Here is a 16,997-nt window from a genome sequence, read left to right on the forward strand (position 1 = left end):
GGGGGAGTCCAGAACAAGGGGCCACAGTTTAAGAATAAGGTGTAGGCCATTTAGAACTGAGATGAGGAAAAACTTTTTCAGTCAGAGAGTTGTAAATCTGTGGAATTCTCTGCCTCAGAAGGCAGTGGAGGCCAATTCTCTGAATGCATTCAAGAGAGAGCTAGATAGAGCTCTTAAGGATAGCGTAGTCAGGGGGTATGGGGAGAGGACAGGAACGGGGTACTGATTGAGAATGATCAGCCATGATCACATTGAATGGCAGTGCTGGCTCAAAGGGCCGAAGGGCCTCCTCCTGCACCTATTGTCTATTATCTTTTAGAAAGGAGGTGAGGAGGAACTTCTTTAGTCAGAGGGTAGTTAATCTGTCAAACTCATTGCCACAGAGGGCCATAGAGGCCAAGTCAGTGGATATTTTTACAGTAGAGATAAGACAAATTCTTGGTTAGAACGGGTGTCAGGGGTTATGGGGAGAAGGCAAGAAAATGGGATTAGGAGGCAGAGATCACCCATGATTGAATGGCAGAGTAGACTCGATGGGCTGAACGGCCTAATTCTACTCCTATAACATGTGAACGTTTTGTGGTAGTAAACTGTACGATAGTGGCTGTTATTTAGATGGCACACTGGTGCAGCTGGTAAAGCTGAGACCCAGGTGCAATCCTGATGGGATGGGCCGAATGGCCTAATTCTACTCCTCTAACTTGTGAACTAGATCGTGTTGGCCAGAATGGTGCAAAGATTGCAGGACATGGATGTATTCAGGGGGATAAAGTGGTGGACTCGGTACTCATTAAGCCCCCCTCCCCAAATTCCCACTCCATCTTCCCTCAGCCGCTCCCCTTGTGGGCGTTTATAAACCAACAAATCTGGGCTTGTTGGAAGGATAGGAAAAGGGAGATGGGCTGAATGGCCTAGTTTAAGCTACTCACATCTCAACACAGTCTGGGTACAGATACAGGTTCATGAGTTCATCAGTCGTACGAGCACGATTAGGCCATTCGGCCCATTGCGTCTACTCCACCATTCGATCATGGCTGATCTATCTCTCCCCCTCAACCCCATTATCCTGCCTTCTCCCCGTAACCCCAGACACCCGTACTAATCAGGAACCACTTCAAAAATACCCACTGACTTGGCCTCCACAGCCATCTGTGGCAATGATTCCGCAGATTCGCCACCCTCTGGCTAACGGAATTCCTCCTTGTCTCCTTTCTAAAGGTACATCCTTCTATTCTGAGGCTGTGCCCTCTGGTCCTAGACTCTCCCACTAGTGGAAACATCCTCTCCACAGCCACCCTATCCAGGCCTTTCATTATTCGGTAAGTTTCAATGAAGTCCCCCGCTCATCCTTCTAAACTCCAGTGAGTTAGTTGCCTGCCTCTGCTGTTTGTCAGATAGACACAAAAATGCTGGAGTAACTCAGTGGGACAGGCAGCATCTCTGGAGGGAAGGAATGGGTGACGTTTTGGGTCGAGACCCCTTCTTCAGACCCAAAACGTCACCCATTCCTTCTCTCCTGAGATGCTGCCTGTCCCGCTGAGTTACTCCAGCATTTTGTGATTATCTTCAGTTCAAACCAGCATCTGCAGTTCCTTCCTACACATTTCCTGCTGTTTGCTATCTCCACATTCCAGGGTAACATTCCCACTTTTATGAACAGTGCTGGAGAGATCCACTCTTCCGGTCATTGGAGAGAGCAGGGACTGGGAGCAGTAGGCAGCAAGCCAGGCATTGCCCACCTGTAGTTCTCTCTGCGTTTCACTCCCCCTCTCTTGGTATCCTTATTTTTGGATTGAAAGATGTAGTCAGAAATCGTTGGTGGCTTGGATGGTTTTTGTTCATCTGAAAAATCAACCATGTTGTTAGTTCATAATTTATAGGAGCACAATTAGGCCATTCGGCCCATCAAGTCTACTCCGCCATTCAATCGTGGCTGATCTATCTTTCCCTCCTAACCCCATCCTCCAACCTTCCCCCCATAACCCTTGATACCCGTACTAATCAAGAATCTATCTATCTCTTGGGCATTGAGGCAGTGCAGCATAGGTTCACGAGATTGATCCCTGGGATGGCGGGACTGTCATACGAAGAAAGATTGAAAAGACTAGGCTTGTATTCACTGGAGTTCAGAAGGACGAGAGGGGATCTCATAGAGAGACATATAAAATTATAAAAGGACTGGACAAGCTAGATGCAGGAAAAATGTTCCCAATGTTGGGGAAGTCCAGAACCAGGGGCCACACAGTCTTAGAGTAAAGAGGAGGCCATTTAAAACTGAGGTGAGAAGGAACTTTTTCACCCAGAGAGTTGTGAATTTGTGGAATTCTCTGCCACAGAGGGCAGTGGAGGCCAAATCACTGGATGAATTTAAGAGAGAGTTAGATGGAGCTCTGGGGGCTAGTGGAATCAAGGGATATGGGGAGAAGGCAGGCACAGGTTACTGATTGTGGATGATCAGCCGCGATCACAGTGAAAGGTGATGTTGGCTCGAAGGGCCGAATGGCCTCCTCCTGCACCTATTTTCTATGTTTCTATGTTTTTGCCTTAATAACATCCATTGACTTAGCCTCCAAGGCGTTCTATTAGTTACAGCCCCATCAGTTAACCCCTTGCACCCCACCCACAGCTTAATTAACGTAACTTGGGCCTATACCAGTCTAAAACATGCCACAGTTCTATCGCATGTTTTATATATGCGATGGATAATCACAAAGTCTTTGAGACGTTACTTTAGACAACGGAGATACAGCTTAGAAACGCGCCCTTCAGCGCTCTGAGACCACGCCGACCAGCGTAGAATAGAGGTAATGCATGGGTCCTGACCCGAAACGTCACCCTGACCCGTTGAGTTTAGGAATACAGCGTGGAAACAGGCCCTTCGGCCCACCGGGCGCATGCTGACCATCGGCCAGCTGTTCACACGAGTCCTATGTTATCCCACTTTCTCTTCCACTCGCTACACACTTGGGGAGATTTACAGAGGTCAATTAACCTACCGACCTGCATGTGCTTTGGAAGTGGGAGGGCACCAGAGCACCCAGACGAAACCCACATGGTCACAGGGAGAACGTGCAAACTCCACACCACAACTCCACAGCACCAGAGGCCAGGATCGAACCCGGGTCCCTGGCGCTGTGAGGCAGCAGCTCGACCAGCTGCGCCACCGTGCCGCCCTCCAGTTACTTCGGCACTTTGTGTCCATCACTGGCGTATACTCGATGGACCGAAGGGCCACTGTTTCCACGCTGTACCTCCAAACAGGACGGCGCGGTGGCGCAGTGGTAGAGTTGCTGCCTTACAGCGCCGGAGACAATAGACAATAGGTGCAGGAGGAGGCCATTCGGCCCTTCGAGCCAGCCATTCGGCCATTCAATGTGATCATGGCTGATCATTCTCAATCAGTACCCCGTTCCTGCCTTCTCCCCATACCCCCTGACTCCGCTATCCTTAAGAGCTCTATCTAGCTCTCTCTTGAATGCATTCAGAGAACTGGCCTCCACTGCCTTCTGAGGCAGAGAATTCCACAGATTTACAACTCTCTGACCGAAAAGGTTTTTCCTCATCTCAGTTCTAAATGGCCTACCCCTTATTCTTAAACTGTGGCTCCTTGTTCTGGACTCCCCCAACATTGGGAACATGTTTCCTGCCTCTAACGTGTCCAACCCCTTAATAATCTTATACGTTTCGATAAGATCTCCTCTCATCCTTCTAAATTCCAGTGTATACAAGCCTCGTCCCTCCAGTCTTTCAACATATGACAGTCCCGCCATTCCGGGAATTAACCTAGTAAACCTATGCTGCACGCCCTCAATAGCAAGACCCGGGTTCGATCCCGACTACGGGTGCTGTCTGTACGGAGTTTGTACGTTCTCCCCGTGACATGCATGGGTTTTCTCCAAAATCTTCGGTTTCCTCCCACACTCCAAAGTCATGCAGGTATGTAGGTTAATTGGCTTGGTAAATGTAAAAATTGTCCCTAGTGGGTATCGGATAGTGTTAGTGTGCGGGGATCGCTGGTCGGCGCGGACCCAGTGGGCTGAAGGGCCTGTTTCCGCGCTGTATCTCTAAACTAAACATAATCTCGTCCAAATATGCAGCCCACCTTCCCCAGTCCTTTAGGAGCCTGTGCTTAAACTTTCAGCAGTGGGACTTGAACCAAGAATTCGACTCTGAGGTAGTGGTGTCACCAGGGTCGCCAACTGTCCCGTATCAGCCGGGACATCCCGTATTTTGGGCTAAATTGGTTTGTCCCGTATGGGGACCGCCCTCGTCCCGTATTAGTAGGGTTGCCAACTTCCTCACTCCCAAATAAGGGACAAAGGGTGACGTCACCGCCCCACGTGACCTCACCCAGCCAGCGGCCACGTGCTCCCGCTCCACCAATGGCGGCCGCCATTGGTGGAGCGGGAGCGCGTGGCCGCTGGCTGGGTGAGGTCACGTGGGGCGGTGACGTCACCCTTTGTCCCTTACCTGGGAGCGAGGGAGTTGGCAACCCTGGGCGTCGCCCCTCAACCCAAGGGAAGGCCACATAAACACGCAAAAGGCGACATAATTCACACACACACACAAACCAAACACATGCAGAGGAGAGACTCGGCAAACCTGTGCGCCTGCTACTTAAATATGATTTCTTAGAGTTCTTCAGACCTACAGACAGGTAGAAATAAGAGAGAGGGAGATATCTCTAGACATTGGAAAACAGAGGACAGAATCATTACATTAAGTGTTCATTAATCCATGCAGCCAAAATAATTTACCAATTTTCTCGCAGATTTCTTGATCTACACAAGACAAACTTAGCCAGGGTAGAAGGTCTGGACAAATATATCAAGAGTCAAGAGTGTTTTATTGTCATGCGTTCCAGATAGAACAATGAAATTCTTACTTGCTGCTGCACAACAGAAAAATGTGGTCGGTAAGGTGCGGGAAGGATCTGTAGATGGTGGTTTACACCGAATTGTATGAAAGGATTGAAGGTTAGCACTCCCCTTGATCAGGATGGAAGGGGCCCCGGTTGGACTTACAACACGCAAACGGTTAAGCCATTGCCATCTACTTAGTGGCATCTAACCATGTTTACATCGAAGGTAGACACAAGATGCTGGAGTAACTCAGCGGGTCAGGCAGCATCTCCGGAGAGAAGGAATGGGTGACGTTCTGGGTCGAGACCCTTCTTCAGTAGTTTCCATCGAGAGAGTTAGATTTAGCTCTTAGGGCTAACGGATTCAAGGGATATGGGGGAAAAAGCAGGAAGGGGCTACTGATTTTGGATGATCAGCTATGATCGTATTGAATGGCGGTGCTGGCTCAAAGGTCCGAATGGCCTACTCCTGCACCTATTTTCTACGTTTCTATGAAGATGGGCACAAAATGCTGGAGAGACTCAGCGGGTCAGGCAGCGTCTTTGAAGAGAGGGTGTGGGTGATGTTTCGGGTCGAGACCCTTCTTTGTGTCCATACTATGGTGGGGAAGGGTTTGGAGGCAACGCGAGCAGATGGGAATAGCCCAATATGGTAGACAACAGACAGGGTGGGGGGAAGGGCCAGTTTCTGTGTGGTATAGATCTATGACTGCGGCATTTTGTTGCAGCTCTACACGGTGGCGCAGCGGTAGAGTTGCTGCAGTGCAACGCCAGAGAAATCAGGTTCGATCCTGACTAGGGGTGCAATATAGTGTAAGAAAATAACTGCAGATGCTGGTACAAATCGAAGGTATTTATTCACAAAATGCTGGAGTAACTCAGCGGGTCAGGCAGCTTCTCGGGAGAGAAGGAATGGGTGACGTTTCGGGTCGAGACCCTTCTTCAGGTTCTCACTGTGACCGCGTGGGTTTTCTCCGGGTGCTCCAGTTTCCTCCCACACTCCAAAGGCGCACAGGTTTGTATATTGTGTAGAGTATAATGCACAGTGTCGGATCTCGATCCGAAACGTCACTCATTCCTTCAATCCAGAGATGCTGCCTGCCCTGCTGAGTTACTCCAGCATTTTGTGTCTATCCTTGGACTTTGCTGGCTTTACCTTGCACTAAACATTATTCCCTGATCATGTATCTGTACACTGTAAATGGTTCGATTGTAATCATGTATTGTCAGTCAATGAAAGGAAGCATGCAGGTACAGCAGGCAGTGAAGAAAGCCAATGGAATGTTGGCCTTCGTAACAAGAGGAGTTGAGTATCGGAGCAAAGAGGTCCTTCTACAGTTGTACCGGGCCCTGGTGAGACCGCACCTGGAGTACTGTGTGCAGTTTTGGTCTCCAAATTTGAGGAAGGATATTCTTGCTATGGAGGGCGTGCAGCGTAGGTTCACTAGGTTAATTCCCGGAATGGCGGGACTGTCGTATGTTGAAAGGCTGGAGCGATTGGGCTTGTATACACTGGAATTTAGAAGGATGAGGGGGGATCTTATTGAAACATATAAGATAATTAGGGGATTGGACACATTAGAGGCAGGAAACATGTTCCCAATGTTGGGGGAGTCCAGAACAAGGGACCACAGTTTAAGAATAAGGGGTAGGCCATTTAGAACGGATATGAGGAAGAACTTTTTCAGTCAGAGAGTGGTGAAGGTGTGGAATTCTCTGCCTCAGAAGGCAGTGGAGGCCAGTTCGTTGGATGCTTTCAAGAGAGAGCTGGATAGAGCTCTTAAGGATAGCGGAGTGAGGGGGTATGGGGAGAAGGCAGGAACGGGGTACTGATTGAGAGTGATCAGCCATGATCGCATTGAATGGCGGTGCTGGCTCGAAGAGCTGAATGGCCTCCTCCTGCACCTATTGTCTATTGGCTATTGTCTATTCTGCTGACTGGATAGCATGCAACAAAAGCTTTACACTGTACCTCAGTACACGTGACAATAAACGAATAAATTAAACTGAACTCGGTACATGTGACAGTAATACGTCAATATCAATTTTTGACAATCCCAATCTTAGTGGCTCAGGAAAGCGGGAGGGACAGGCACATTCCTGGATATTTGGATTCAGAATTCCCAATAAGATCATCTCTGAGAGAGGGTATTTATTCACAAAATGCTGGAGTAACTCAGCAGGTCAGGCAGCATCTCGGGAGAGAAGGAATGGGTGGCGTTTTGAATCGAGACCCTTCTTCAGACTGATGTCAGGGGGGCGGGACAAAGGAAGGATATAGGTGGAGACAGGAAGATAGAGGGAGATCTGGGAAGGGGAAGAGAAGGACAGAGGAACTATCTAAAGTTGGAGAAGTCGATGTTCATACCAGTGTCTCCCGAGATGCTGCCTGACCTGCTGAGTTACTCCAGCATTTTGTGTTGCAGCCCAGTGGTATGAACATCGACTTCTCCAACTTTAGATAGTTCCTCTGTCCCTCTCTTCCCTTCCCAGATCTCCCTCTATCTTCCTGTCTCCACCTATATCCTTCCTTTGTCCCGCCCCCCTGACATCAGTCTGAAGAAGGGTCTCGACCCGAAACGTCACCCATTCCTTCTCTCCCGAGATGCTGCCTGACCCGCTGAGTTACTCCAGCATTTTGTGAATAAATACCTTCGCTTTGTACCAGCATCTCCAGTTATTTTCTTATAATATCTCTGAGAGAGGAATCACTACCCTCCACAAATGGCCGCATAGCAGAAGGGACCACGTCGTGCTGCTGGAAATTGGAAGTGTCCTGAGCTAATTCTGCTACCACCACCATCTACTGTACAAGTGATGGCTCCCACGGATTGTCGCCGGAAGCTTGCGTCCTTTACAGGACGGATGATGACAGTGATGTAACATTTGAAACATGGATGATGGACACGGAAGAAGTAGGCCCTCCACACTCGGCCCTTACCTCTGACGTTGCATTCCTCAGTAGGACGAGTACTCTCTTTGAACCTAGTGGGAGAAGGAAAACATACATTAAAAATCAGACTACTCTCATCAGGGAAGAAGTTCACCTTCAGGTGCCAGCGATATGTTGAAAGACTGGAGCGACTGGGCTTATATACACTGGAATTTAGACGGATGAGAGGGGATCTTATCGAAACGTATAAGATTATTAAGGGGTTGGACACGTTAGAGGCAGGAAACATGTTCCCAATGTTGGAGGAATCCAGAACAAAGGGCCACACAGTTTAAGAATAAGGGGTAGGCCATTTAGAACTGAGATGAGGAAAAACTTTTTCAGTCAGAGAGTTGTGAATCTGTGGAATTCTCTGCCTCAGAAGGCATTGGAGGCCAATTCTCTGAACGCATTCAAGAGAGAGCTAGATAGAGCTCTTAAGGATAGCGGAGTCGGGGGGGTATGGAGAGAAGGCAGGAATGGGGTACTGATTGTGAATGATCAGCCATGATCACATTGAATGGCAGTGCTGCCTCGAAGGGCCGAATGGCCTCCTCCTGCACCTATTGTCTATTGATAAACAAAATTATTTTTCTTGTTTATTATCTTGTTTACAGTGTACTATATTTACATATTCTGTTGTGCTGCTGCAAGTAAGAATTTCATTATTCTATCTGGGACATATGACAATAAATCATTCTTGACTTTCGACTCTTTGACTACGATATCCGTTATTCCAGGCGTGGTTTCCTATATATCGGCGAGACCAAGCACAGACTGGGTGATCGTTTCGCTGAACACCTTCGCTCAGCCCGCCTTGTCCTACGCGATCTCCCGGTTGCCAAACGGTTTAACTCGCCTTCCCATTCCCACACCGACTTTTCTGTCCTGGGCCTCCTCCATTGTCAGAGTGAGGCCACACGCAAACTGGAGGATCAGCACCTCATCTTTCGCTTGAGCAGCTTACAATCCAACAGTATGAATATTGATGTCGCTAACTTCAAGCAGTCTTACACTCCCTCTCTCTCCGTCCCTCCCCCACCCAAGTCATCCTGCTAGTTTCACTGTTTGTATCCCTTCGTTAACACCTCTTCCACAGCCAACAATGGACCATTGTGGGCTCCACCATTCCTTGGTCATTGGTGCCGGCTCCGATTTGTTCTGCACCTTTTCATACCGCTAGCTTCTCATATCCCCGACTCTCTGTCTGAAAGAGGGTCTCGACCCGAAACGTCACCTATTCCTTCTCTCCGGAGATTCTGCCTGACCCGCTGAGTTACTCCAGCTTTACGTCTGTTTTTGACTTGCATGTGTTTGGCTCAAGTGAGCGGGGACTAAATTCTCTCCAGCTTTTCTCAGACAGACCAGAACAGGGGTGGCACGATCGATGGCGCAGCGGTAGAGTTGCTACCTTACAGCGCCAGAGACCCGGGTTCGATCCTAACAACAGGCGCTGTCTGTACGAAGTTTGTACGTTCTCCCCTGTGACTCTGTGGGTTTTCCCCAGGTGCTCCGGTTTCCTCCCACATTTAAGACGGTAAAAATTGTAAGTTGTCTCTAGTGTGTGGGATGATGCTAGTTCACAAGTTATAGGAGTAGAATTAGGCCATTCAGCCCATCGAGTCTACTCCGCCATTCAATCATGGCTGATCTCTGCCTCCTAATCCCATTCTCCTGCCTTCTCCCCATAACCCTTGACACCCGTTCCAATCAAGAATCTGTCTATCCCTGTCTTAAAAATATCCACTGACTTGGCCTCCACAGCCCTCTGTGGCAATGAGTTCCACAGATTAACCACCCTCTGACTAAAGAAGTTCCTCATCACCTCCTTTCTAAAAGAGCGCCCTTTAATTCTGAGGCTGTGCCCTCTGGTCCTAAACTCTCCCACCAGTGGAAAACATCCTCTCCACATCCACTCTATCTGCGCCTTTCATTATTTCAATGAAAATTTAGTGTGTGGGAATTGCTGGTCGGGGATGGACTCGTTGGGAGGAAGGGCCTGTTTCTGTAAACTACACGGCACAGGGAGACTGCAGGGAATCCAAGCGCGGTTTACAAACTGCTCAGCGTTGTACTGAAAGTAAACAGAGGGACTGCCCCTTTAACTGACCAGAACACCCAGCAGGGGCCGGAGGACTAACAGTCAAGCAGCAATATACTGCACAGTTGGGTGCTGCCCCTTGTGGCGAAGGGTGAGAGAGGCAGCCGGCGACTGACAGGAAAGCAGAACATTAATCGTACACACATAGTTCCGGAGTAGCACAGCGTGTCTGGAGAGAAAGGATGGGGGGACATTTCGTGTCGGGACCCATCGTCCCGCACGTTACCCATTCTTTTCCTCCATCCTTGCTCTCCAGAGATGCTGCCCGAACCACTGAGTTACTCCAGCATTTTGCAGGAAAATAACTGCAGATGCTGGTACAAATGGAAGGCATCACAAAATGCTGGAGTAACTCAGCAGGTCAGGCAGCATCTAGGAGAGAGGGAATGGGTGACGTTTCGGGTCGAGACCCTTCTTCAGTCTGAAGAAGGGTCTCGACCCGAAACGTCACCCATTCCCTCTCTCCTAGATGCTGCCTGACCCGCTGAGTTACCCCACCAGCATTTTGCATCTATCTTTGGATAGATCTATCTTTGGATAAAGACCAGCATCTATCTTTGGTATAGACCAGCATCCACAGTTCCTTGCTCCTAGAATATTAATGTCGCAGGTTCACAACTGTTCACCGCCCCTACCCACCGCTCCAGTGGCACACTGTGGCTGAGATGTGCCAACCAGAAGGGGCGATGCCAGGTAGGAACTTTAGATCAGTGGCGTTATGAGTTGGGGCCCTTCTTCACACCCGAACTGAATCGTCACCTATCCTTGTTCACCGGAGATGCTGTCCGACCCGCTGAGTTACTCTTTTGTGTCCTTTTGCATCTGCAAATGTCAAAGCCAATGCCACCTCCTAAACCAACGTCAGACAATGGACTTTGCCCGCGGGACTGCTACACTTCAATGCCGAGAACTATCCTCCTCAATTAAGGTGAGAAGGGAAGGATTTAATAGGAACACGAGGGGCAACTTTATCCACACAGAGGGTGGTGGGTGCATGGAACGAGCTGCCCAAAGAGGTAGTTGAGGCACGTACAATAACAACATTTAAAAGACATTTGGACAAGTAGAGTTTAGAGATTAGAGATATAGCGCGGAAGCAGGCTCTTCGGTCCACCGAGTCCGTGCCGACCAGCGATCCCTGCACATTAACACTATCCTACACACTAGGGACAATTTACAATTTTACCACAGCCAAATAACCTACATCTTTGGAGTGTGGGAGGAAACCGTAGCACCTGGAGAAAGCCCACGCAGGCTTAGGGTGAACGTACAAACCCCGTACAGACAGCACCCCTAGTCAGGATCGAACCTGGGTCTCTGGCGCTGTCAGGCAACAGCTCTGCCACTGCTCCACCCTGCCGCCCACACTGTGTAGCCCTCTGTTCCATTCTGTCCTCCCTCTAACCCCACCTGCACATGTCACCCGCTATCCTGCCCCACTTTCCCCCGTCCCCTTCTTCATTGATCCCTTCCTCTAGCTTCACATTTTGTGTCTCTGCCACCTTATCTCACAGTCTTTTGCCTTTTCATCTGTGTTCACCCATCTTCCGATCTGAACCCTCCTCAGCAGTATCCACCTATCGCTCGTCCCGGCCCCGCCTCTCTTCTATTCTCCCCCACCCCCCCACCTCGCCAAACATTCTGAAGAAGGGTCCCAACCCGAAACGTCACCCATCCATGTTCTCCAGGGATGCTGCCTGAACCGCTGAGTTACTCCAGCACTCTGTGTCTTTTTTTACCAACACTGCTCCTATTCCTCCTCGACCTATCCTGGCCTCCTCCTGCACCTATTTCCTATGTTTCTATGTATCTCCTGCAGAAAGAGACACAAAATGCTGGAGTAACTCAGCGGGACAGGCAGCATCTCTGGAGAGAAGGAATGGGTGACGTTTCGGGTCGAGACCCTTCCTCGGACAGACTGGCTGGGTTGGTAGCAGCATGCCTAGCTGGCTATTGGGTCTTGGTGTGATCTGTGCCGACGTTCAAAATCGTTTAATTGATTTTACGATTTATTTTGTAAGAAAATAACTGCAGATGCTGGTACAAATCGAAGGTATTTATTTCACAAAATGCTGGAGTAACTCAGGTCAGGCAGCATCTCAGGAGAGAAGGAATGGGTGACGTTTCAGGTCGAGACCCTTCTTCAGTTTGAAGAAGGGTCTCGACCTGAAACGTCACCCATTCCTTCTCTCCTGAGATGCTGCCTGACCCGCTGAGTTACTCCAGCATTTTGTGAAATATTACGATTCATTTTAATCATCGAGAACAGGGAGAAAAAAAAAACTCGACCATTTTGCAACAAGACAGTCAAGAAGCAGTGATCAGGGTAGAGTATATCACCACTAGGATTATGATCACAGCTGTCATTCTGGCAGCGCGGTGTAAATAAGCAAGCAAGGGATTAAAAAAAGGTGTGAAAATTAATGCTGGGTGTTTGAAATGAGATTCAAGGTGTGAAGACATTAACCCTACGTCAGCTAGATTTCAAAAGCTGAGCATACATTTAGTGTAGTGTAGACCCAAACTGCTGGAGTAACTCATCGGGACTGGCAGCGTCTCTGGAGAGAAGGAATGGTTGAGGCAACCCGAAACGTCACCCATTCCTTCTCTCCTGAGATGCTGCCTGACCTGCTGAGTTACTCCAGCATTTTGTGAATAAATACCTTCGATTTGTACCAGCATCTGCAGTTATTTTCTTATTCTCTCCAAAGATGCTGCCTGTCCCAATGAGTTACTCCAGCATTTTGTGTCTATCTTTGGTGCAAACAGCATCTCCAGTTCCTTCCGACACATTTAGTTCAGTTTAGTTTTAGAGATACAGAACGGAAACAGGCTCTTCGGCCCACCGAGTCCGCGCCGACCAGCGATCCCCATTTCACCAGCAGCCTCCTACACACCAGGGACAATTTACAATCTTCACCGAAGCCACTTAACCTATAAACCTGCAACCTCTTTGGAATATGGGAGGAAACTCTGAATGCATTCAAGAGAGAGCTAGATAGAGCTCTTAAGGATAGCGGAGTCAGGGGGTATGGGGAGAAGGCAGGAACGGGGTACTGATTGAGAATGATCAGCCATGATCACATTGAATGGTGGTGCTGGCTCAATGGGCCAAATGGCCTCCTCCTGCACCTATTGTCTATTGAAACCGGAGCACCCGGAGAAAACCCACTTGGCACAGCAAAACCCACAGGGTGCAAGCTCGTTCCAAATACCCACCACTCTTTGTGTAAAAAAGATGCACCTTAGGGTCCTATTAAATATTCCCCCCCCTACCTTAATCACCTCTGGTTCTTGATTCCCCTTCTCTGAGGAAAAGGCTCTGCGTTTACCAAATCTATTCCTCTCATGATCTTGTACACCTCTGTAAGATCAGCCCTCAGCCTCCTGCGCTCGAAGGAATAAAGTCCTAGCCTTCCCAGCCTGTGTGGGAGAGTCTAGGACCAGAGGCCACAGCCTCAGAATAAAGGACGTTCCTTTAGGGGAAACTTCTTCAGTCCGAGGGTGGTGAATCTGTGGAATTCATTGCTACAGGAGGCTGTGGAGGCCGAGTCAATGGATATATTTAAGGTAGAGATAGATAGATTCTTGATTAGTACAGGTGTCAGGGGTAATGGGGATAAAGCAGGAGAATGAGGTTAAGGGAAAGATAGATCAGCCATGATTGAATGGCGGAGTAGACTCAATGGGCTGAATGGCCTCATTCTGCTCCTATCACTTGTGAACCTCTTCCTACAGCTCACACATTACATTAACCCCATCTATTCTTGCTATTGAGGGCGTGCCACGTAGGTTCACTAGGTTAATTCCCGGAATGGCAGGACTGTCATATGTTGAAAGACTGGAGCGGCTAGGCTTGTATACACTGGAATTTAGAAGGATGAGAGGGGATCTTATCAAAACATATAAGATTATTAAGGGGTTGGACACGTTAGAGGCAGGAAACATGTTCCCAATGTTGGGGGAGTCCAGAACCAGGGGCCACAGTTTAAGAATAAGGGGTAGGCCATTTAGAACGGAGATGAGGAAAAACGTTTTCAGTCAGAGAGTTGTAAATCTGTGGAATTCTCTGCCTCAGAAGGCAGTGGAGGCCAATTCTCTGAATGCATTCAAGAGAGAGCTAGATAGAGCTCTTAAGGATAGCGGAGTGAGGGGGTATGGGGAGAAGGCAGGAATGGGGTACTGATTAAGAATGATCAGCCATGATCACATTGAATGGCGGTGCTGGCTCGAAGGGCCGAATGGCCTCCTCCTGCACCTGTTGTCTATTGTCTATTCCTCTCATGATCTTACACACCTCTTAACATCACCCCTCAGCCTCCTGCGCACCAAGGAATAAATTCCTAGGCTTCCCAACCTCTCCCGATAGCTCAGGCCTTATATTCACCCCATCTATTCCTCTCATGATCTTAAACATCTCTATACGTTCACCCCTCAGCCTCTTGCGCTCTGAGGAATAAAGTCCTATCCTTACCATGCTCTCCCTATATCTCAGGTACTACATCCATCCCATCTATTCCTCTCACGATCGTGTACACAGGGAGGGGAGGGGGGGGAGGGATGGAGTGAGTTACGGAGCAAACACGGACGTACATGGGCTCCGTCTTCTCCGCGTCCCACTCGCGCTTCCACTGTCCCGTGGCGTTGCGATGCCTGGCCAGCCTCTCCTGGTCGATCTGATCCCGCTCCTTCTTCCAGCGGGTGTACTCCGCTCTCTCCCGGCCCGTCATGGACAGGGTGATGTCGAAGGAATCCTTGGGGTCCTGGCGCCGGACCTGCGGGGAGGGGCGGTAAAGCGGTTTACCAACGGCTACAGCAAGCGTCACTGGGACAGGAGCCCAGTGATACATTACAGACTCACCTCCGACTTAAACAGCAGGCAGAAGCTTTCACAAAATGCTGGAGTAACTCAGCGGGTCAGGCAGCATCTCTGGGGAGAAGGAATGGGTGGCGTTTCGGGTCGAGACCCTTCTTCAGTCTGAAGAAGGGTCTCGACCTGAAACGTCACCCATTCCTACTCTCCAGAGACGCTGCCTGACCTGCTGAGTTACTCCAGCATTTTGTGAAATAAATACCTTCCATTTGTACCAGCATCTGCAGTTAATTTCCTACATAATGATAGCGGAGTCATCTTATAGAAACATCTTATAGAAACTTACAAAATTCTTAAGGGGTTGGACAGGCTAGATGCAAGAAGATTGTTCCCGATGTTGGGGAAGTCCAGAACAAGGGGTCACAGTTTAAGGATAAGGGGGAAGTCTTTTAGGACCGAGATGAGAACGTTTTTTTTCACACAGAGTGGTGAATCTGTGGAATTCTCTGCCACAGAAGGTAGTTGAGGCCAGTTCATTGGCTATATTTAAGAGGGAGTTAGATGTGGCCCTTGTGGCTAAATGGATCAGGGGGTATGGAGAGAAGGCAGGTACAGGATACTGAGTTGGATGATCAGCCATGATCATATTGAATGGCGGTGCAGGTTCGAAGGGCCGAATGGCCTACTCCTGCACCTATTTTCTATGTTTCTATGTTTCTATGACTCAAGAGAGTGTCTGATTGTCATTTGTCCAAGACAGAACAATGACTTTCTTATTTCACCTGACTGGATTAGACACAAAATGCTGGAGTAACTCAGCGGGTCAGACAGCATCAAAGGAATAGGTGACGTTTTGGGTAGAGACCCTTCTTCAGACGAAGGGTGTACAGACTGCAGAATGGTTTCGACCCGAAACATCACCTATTCCTTTTCTCCACAGAGGTTGTCCGACCCGCTGAGTTACTTTTTGAGTCTATCTTCAGTTTAAACCAGCATCTGCAGTTCCTTCCTACACATGATAAACTGAGAGTCTGGGGAAAGGGAAACGAGGCAGAGAGATGGAGAACAAATGAACGGAAGATGTGCAAAAAAAGTAACGACGATAAAGGAAACTGGCCATTGTTAGCTGTGGGCTAGGTGAAAACGAGTTACAGACAACGAGACTCAACAAGATGACTTTGAAGCTGGTACGACTTGGGTGGCGGAGGGATGGAGAGAGAGGGAATGCAGGGGTTACTTGAAGTTTAGTTTAGTATAGTTTAGAGATCCAGCACGGAAACAGGCCCTTTGGCCCACCGGGTCCGCGCCGACCAGCGATCCCCGCACACTAACACTATCCTACACACACTAGGGACAATTTTTACATTTACCAAGCCAATTAACCTACATACCTGTACGTCTTTGGAGTGTGGGAGGAAACCGAAGATCTCAGAGACAAGTCACGGGGAGAACGTACAAACTCCGTACAGACAGCACCCGGGTCTCCGGCGCTGCATTCGCTGTAAGGCAGCAACTCTACCGCTGCGCCACCGTGCCGCCATTAGATAAATCAATATTCATACCACTGGGGTGTAAGCTGCCCGAGCGAAATATGAGATGCTGTTCTTCCAATGAGAGGGTCTGAGGAACGAGGGACTAAGTACAGAGTTGTTTAACAAGTGCGAGCAAAGAAAAAGATTTGACAGGAATCTGAGTGGTAACTTTTCCACACAGAGGGTGGTGTGTGTATGGAATGAGCTGTCGGAGTAGGTAGTTGAGGCAGGGACTATCACAATGTTTAGACAGGTACAAGGATAGTTTAGTTTAGTTTACGGATACAGTACAGAAAAAGGCCCTTCGGCCCACCGAGTCCGCACCGACCAGTGATCCCCGAACACTTACACCGTCCTACGCACATTCGGACAACTTTACATTAATACCCCACCAATTAACCCACAAACCTGTACATCTTTGGAGTGTGGGAGGAAAGGCAACCCACGCAGGTCATGGGGAGAACGTACAAACTCCACATAGACAAGCACCCACAGTCAGGATCGAACCCGGGTCTCTGGCACTGCATGGCAGTAACTCTACCGCTACACCACCTAGCCCTTTAGGATAGGACCGGCTAAATGCAGGCAGGTGGGACTAGTGCAGATGGGACATGTCGGCCGGTGTGGGCAAGTTGGGCCGAAGGGCTTGTTTCCACGCTGTGAGACTAAAAACTTCATATAGTCTTTAAAATTTGCCTCTCTCACCTCAACAGGGACAGCACTGGGACGCAGTGGTAGAGTTGCTGCCGTACAGACCC

General features: G+C 49.0%; 1 protein-coding gene and 1 non-coding gene across 3 annotated transcripts in view; one reads left to right on the top strand and one right to left on the bottom strand.

Moving 5' to 3' along the window:
- The window catches only part of LOC144611669 (coiled-coil domain-containing protein 9-like), a 54,171-nt gene that overhangs the window by 12,107 nt on the left and 25,067 nt on the right, over positions 1-16,997 (bottom strand). For both annotated transcript variants that reach the window (XM_078430875.1, XM_078430874.1), the window contains exons 8-11: positions 14,488-14,669; positions 7,803-7,846; positions 4,603-4,647; positions 1,740-1,842 (exon numbers count right to left, since the gene is read on the bottom strand). In XM_078430875.1, the coding sequence (XP_078287001.1) occupies positions 1,740-1,842; positions 4,603-4,647; positions 7,803-7,846; positions 14,488-14,669 (374 nt within the window). The remainder of the gene's footprint in view (positions 1-1,739; positions 1,843-4,602; positions 4,648-7,802; positions 7,847-14,487; positions 14,670-16,997) is intronic.
- LOC144611894 (U6atac minor spliceosomal RNA) lies at positions 4,955-5,082 on the top strand. Its single transcript, XR_013549593.1, has one exon. It is a non-coding gene; the product is annotated as a U6atac minor spliceosomal RNA (small nuclear RNA).

This window comes from Rhinoraja longicauda, chromosome 41, assembly GCF_053455715.1.
Source record: "Rhinoraja longicauda isolate Sanriku21f chromosome 41, sRhiLon1.1, whole genome shotgun sequence".
In the NCBI taxonomy this organism is placed as follows: domain Eukaryota; kingdom Metazoa; phylum Chordata; class Chondrichthyes; order Rajiformes; family Arhynchobatidae; genus Rhinoraja; species Rhinoraja longicauda.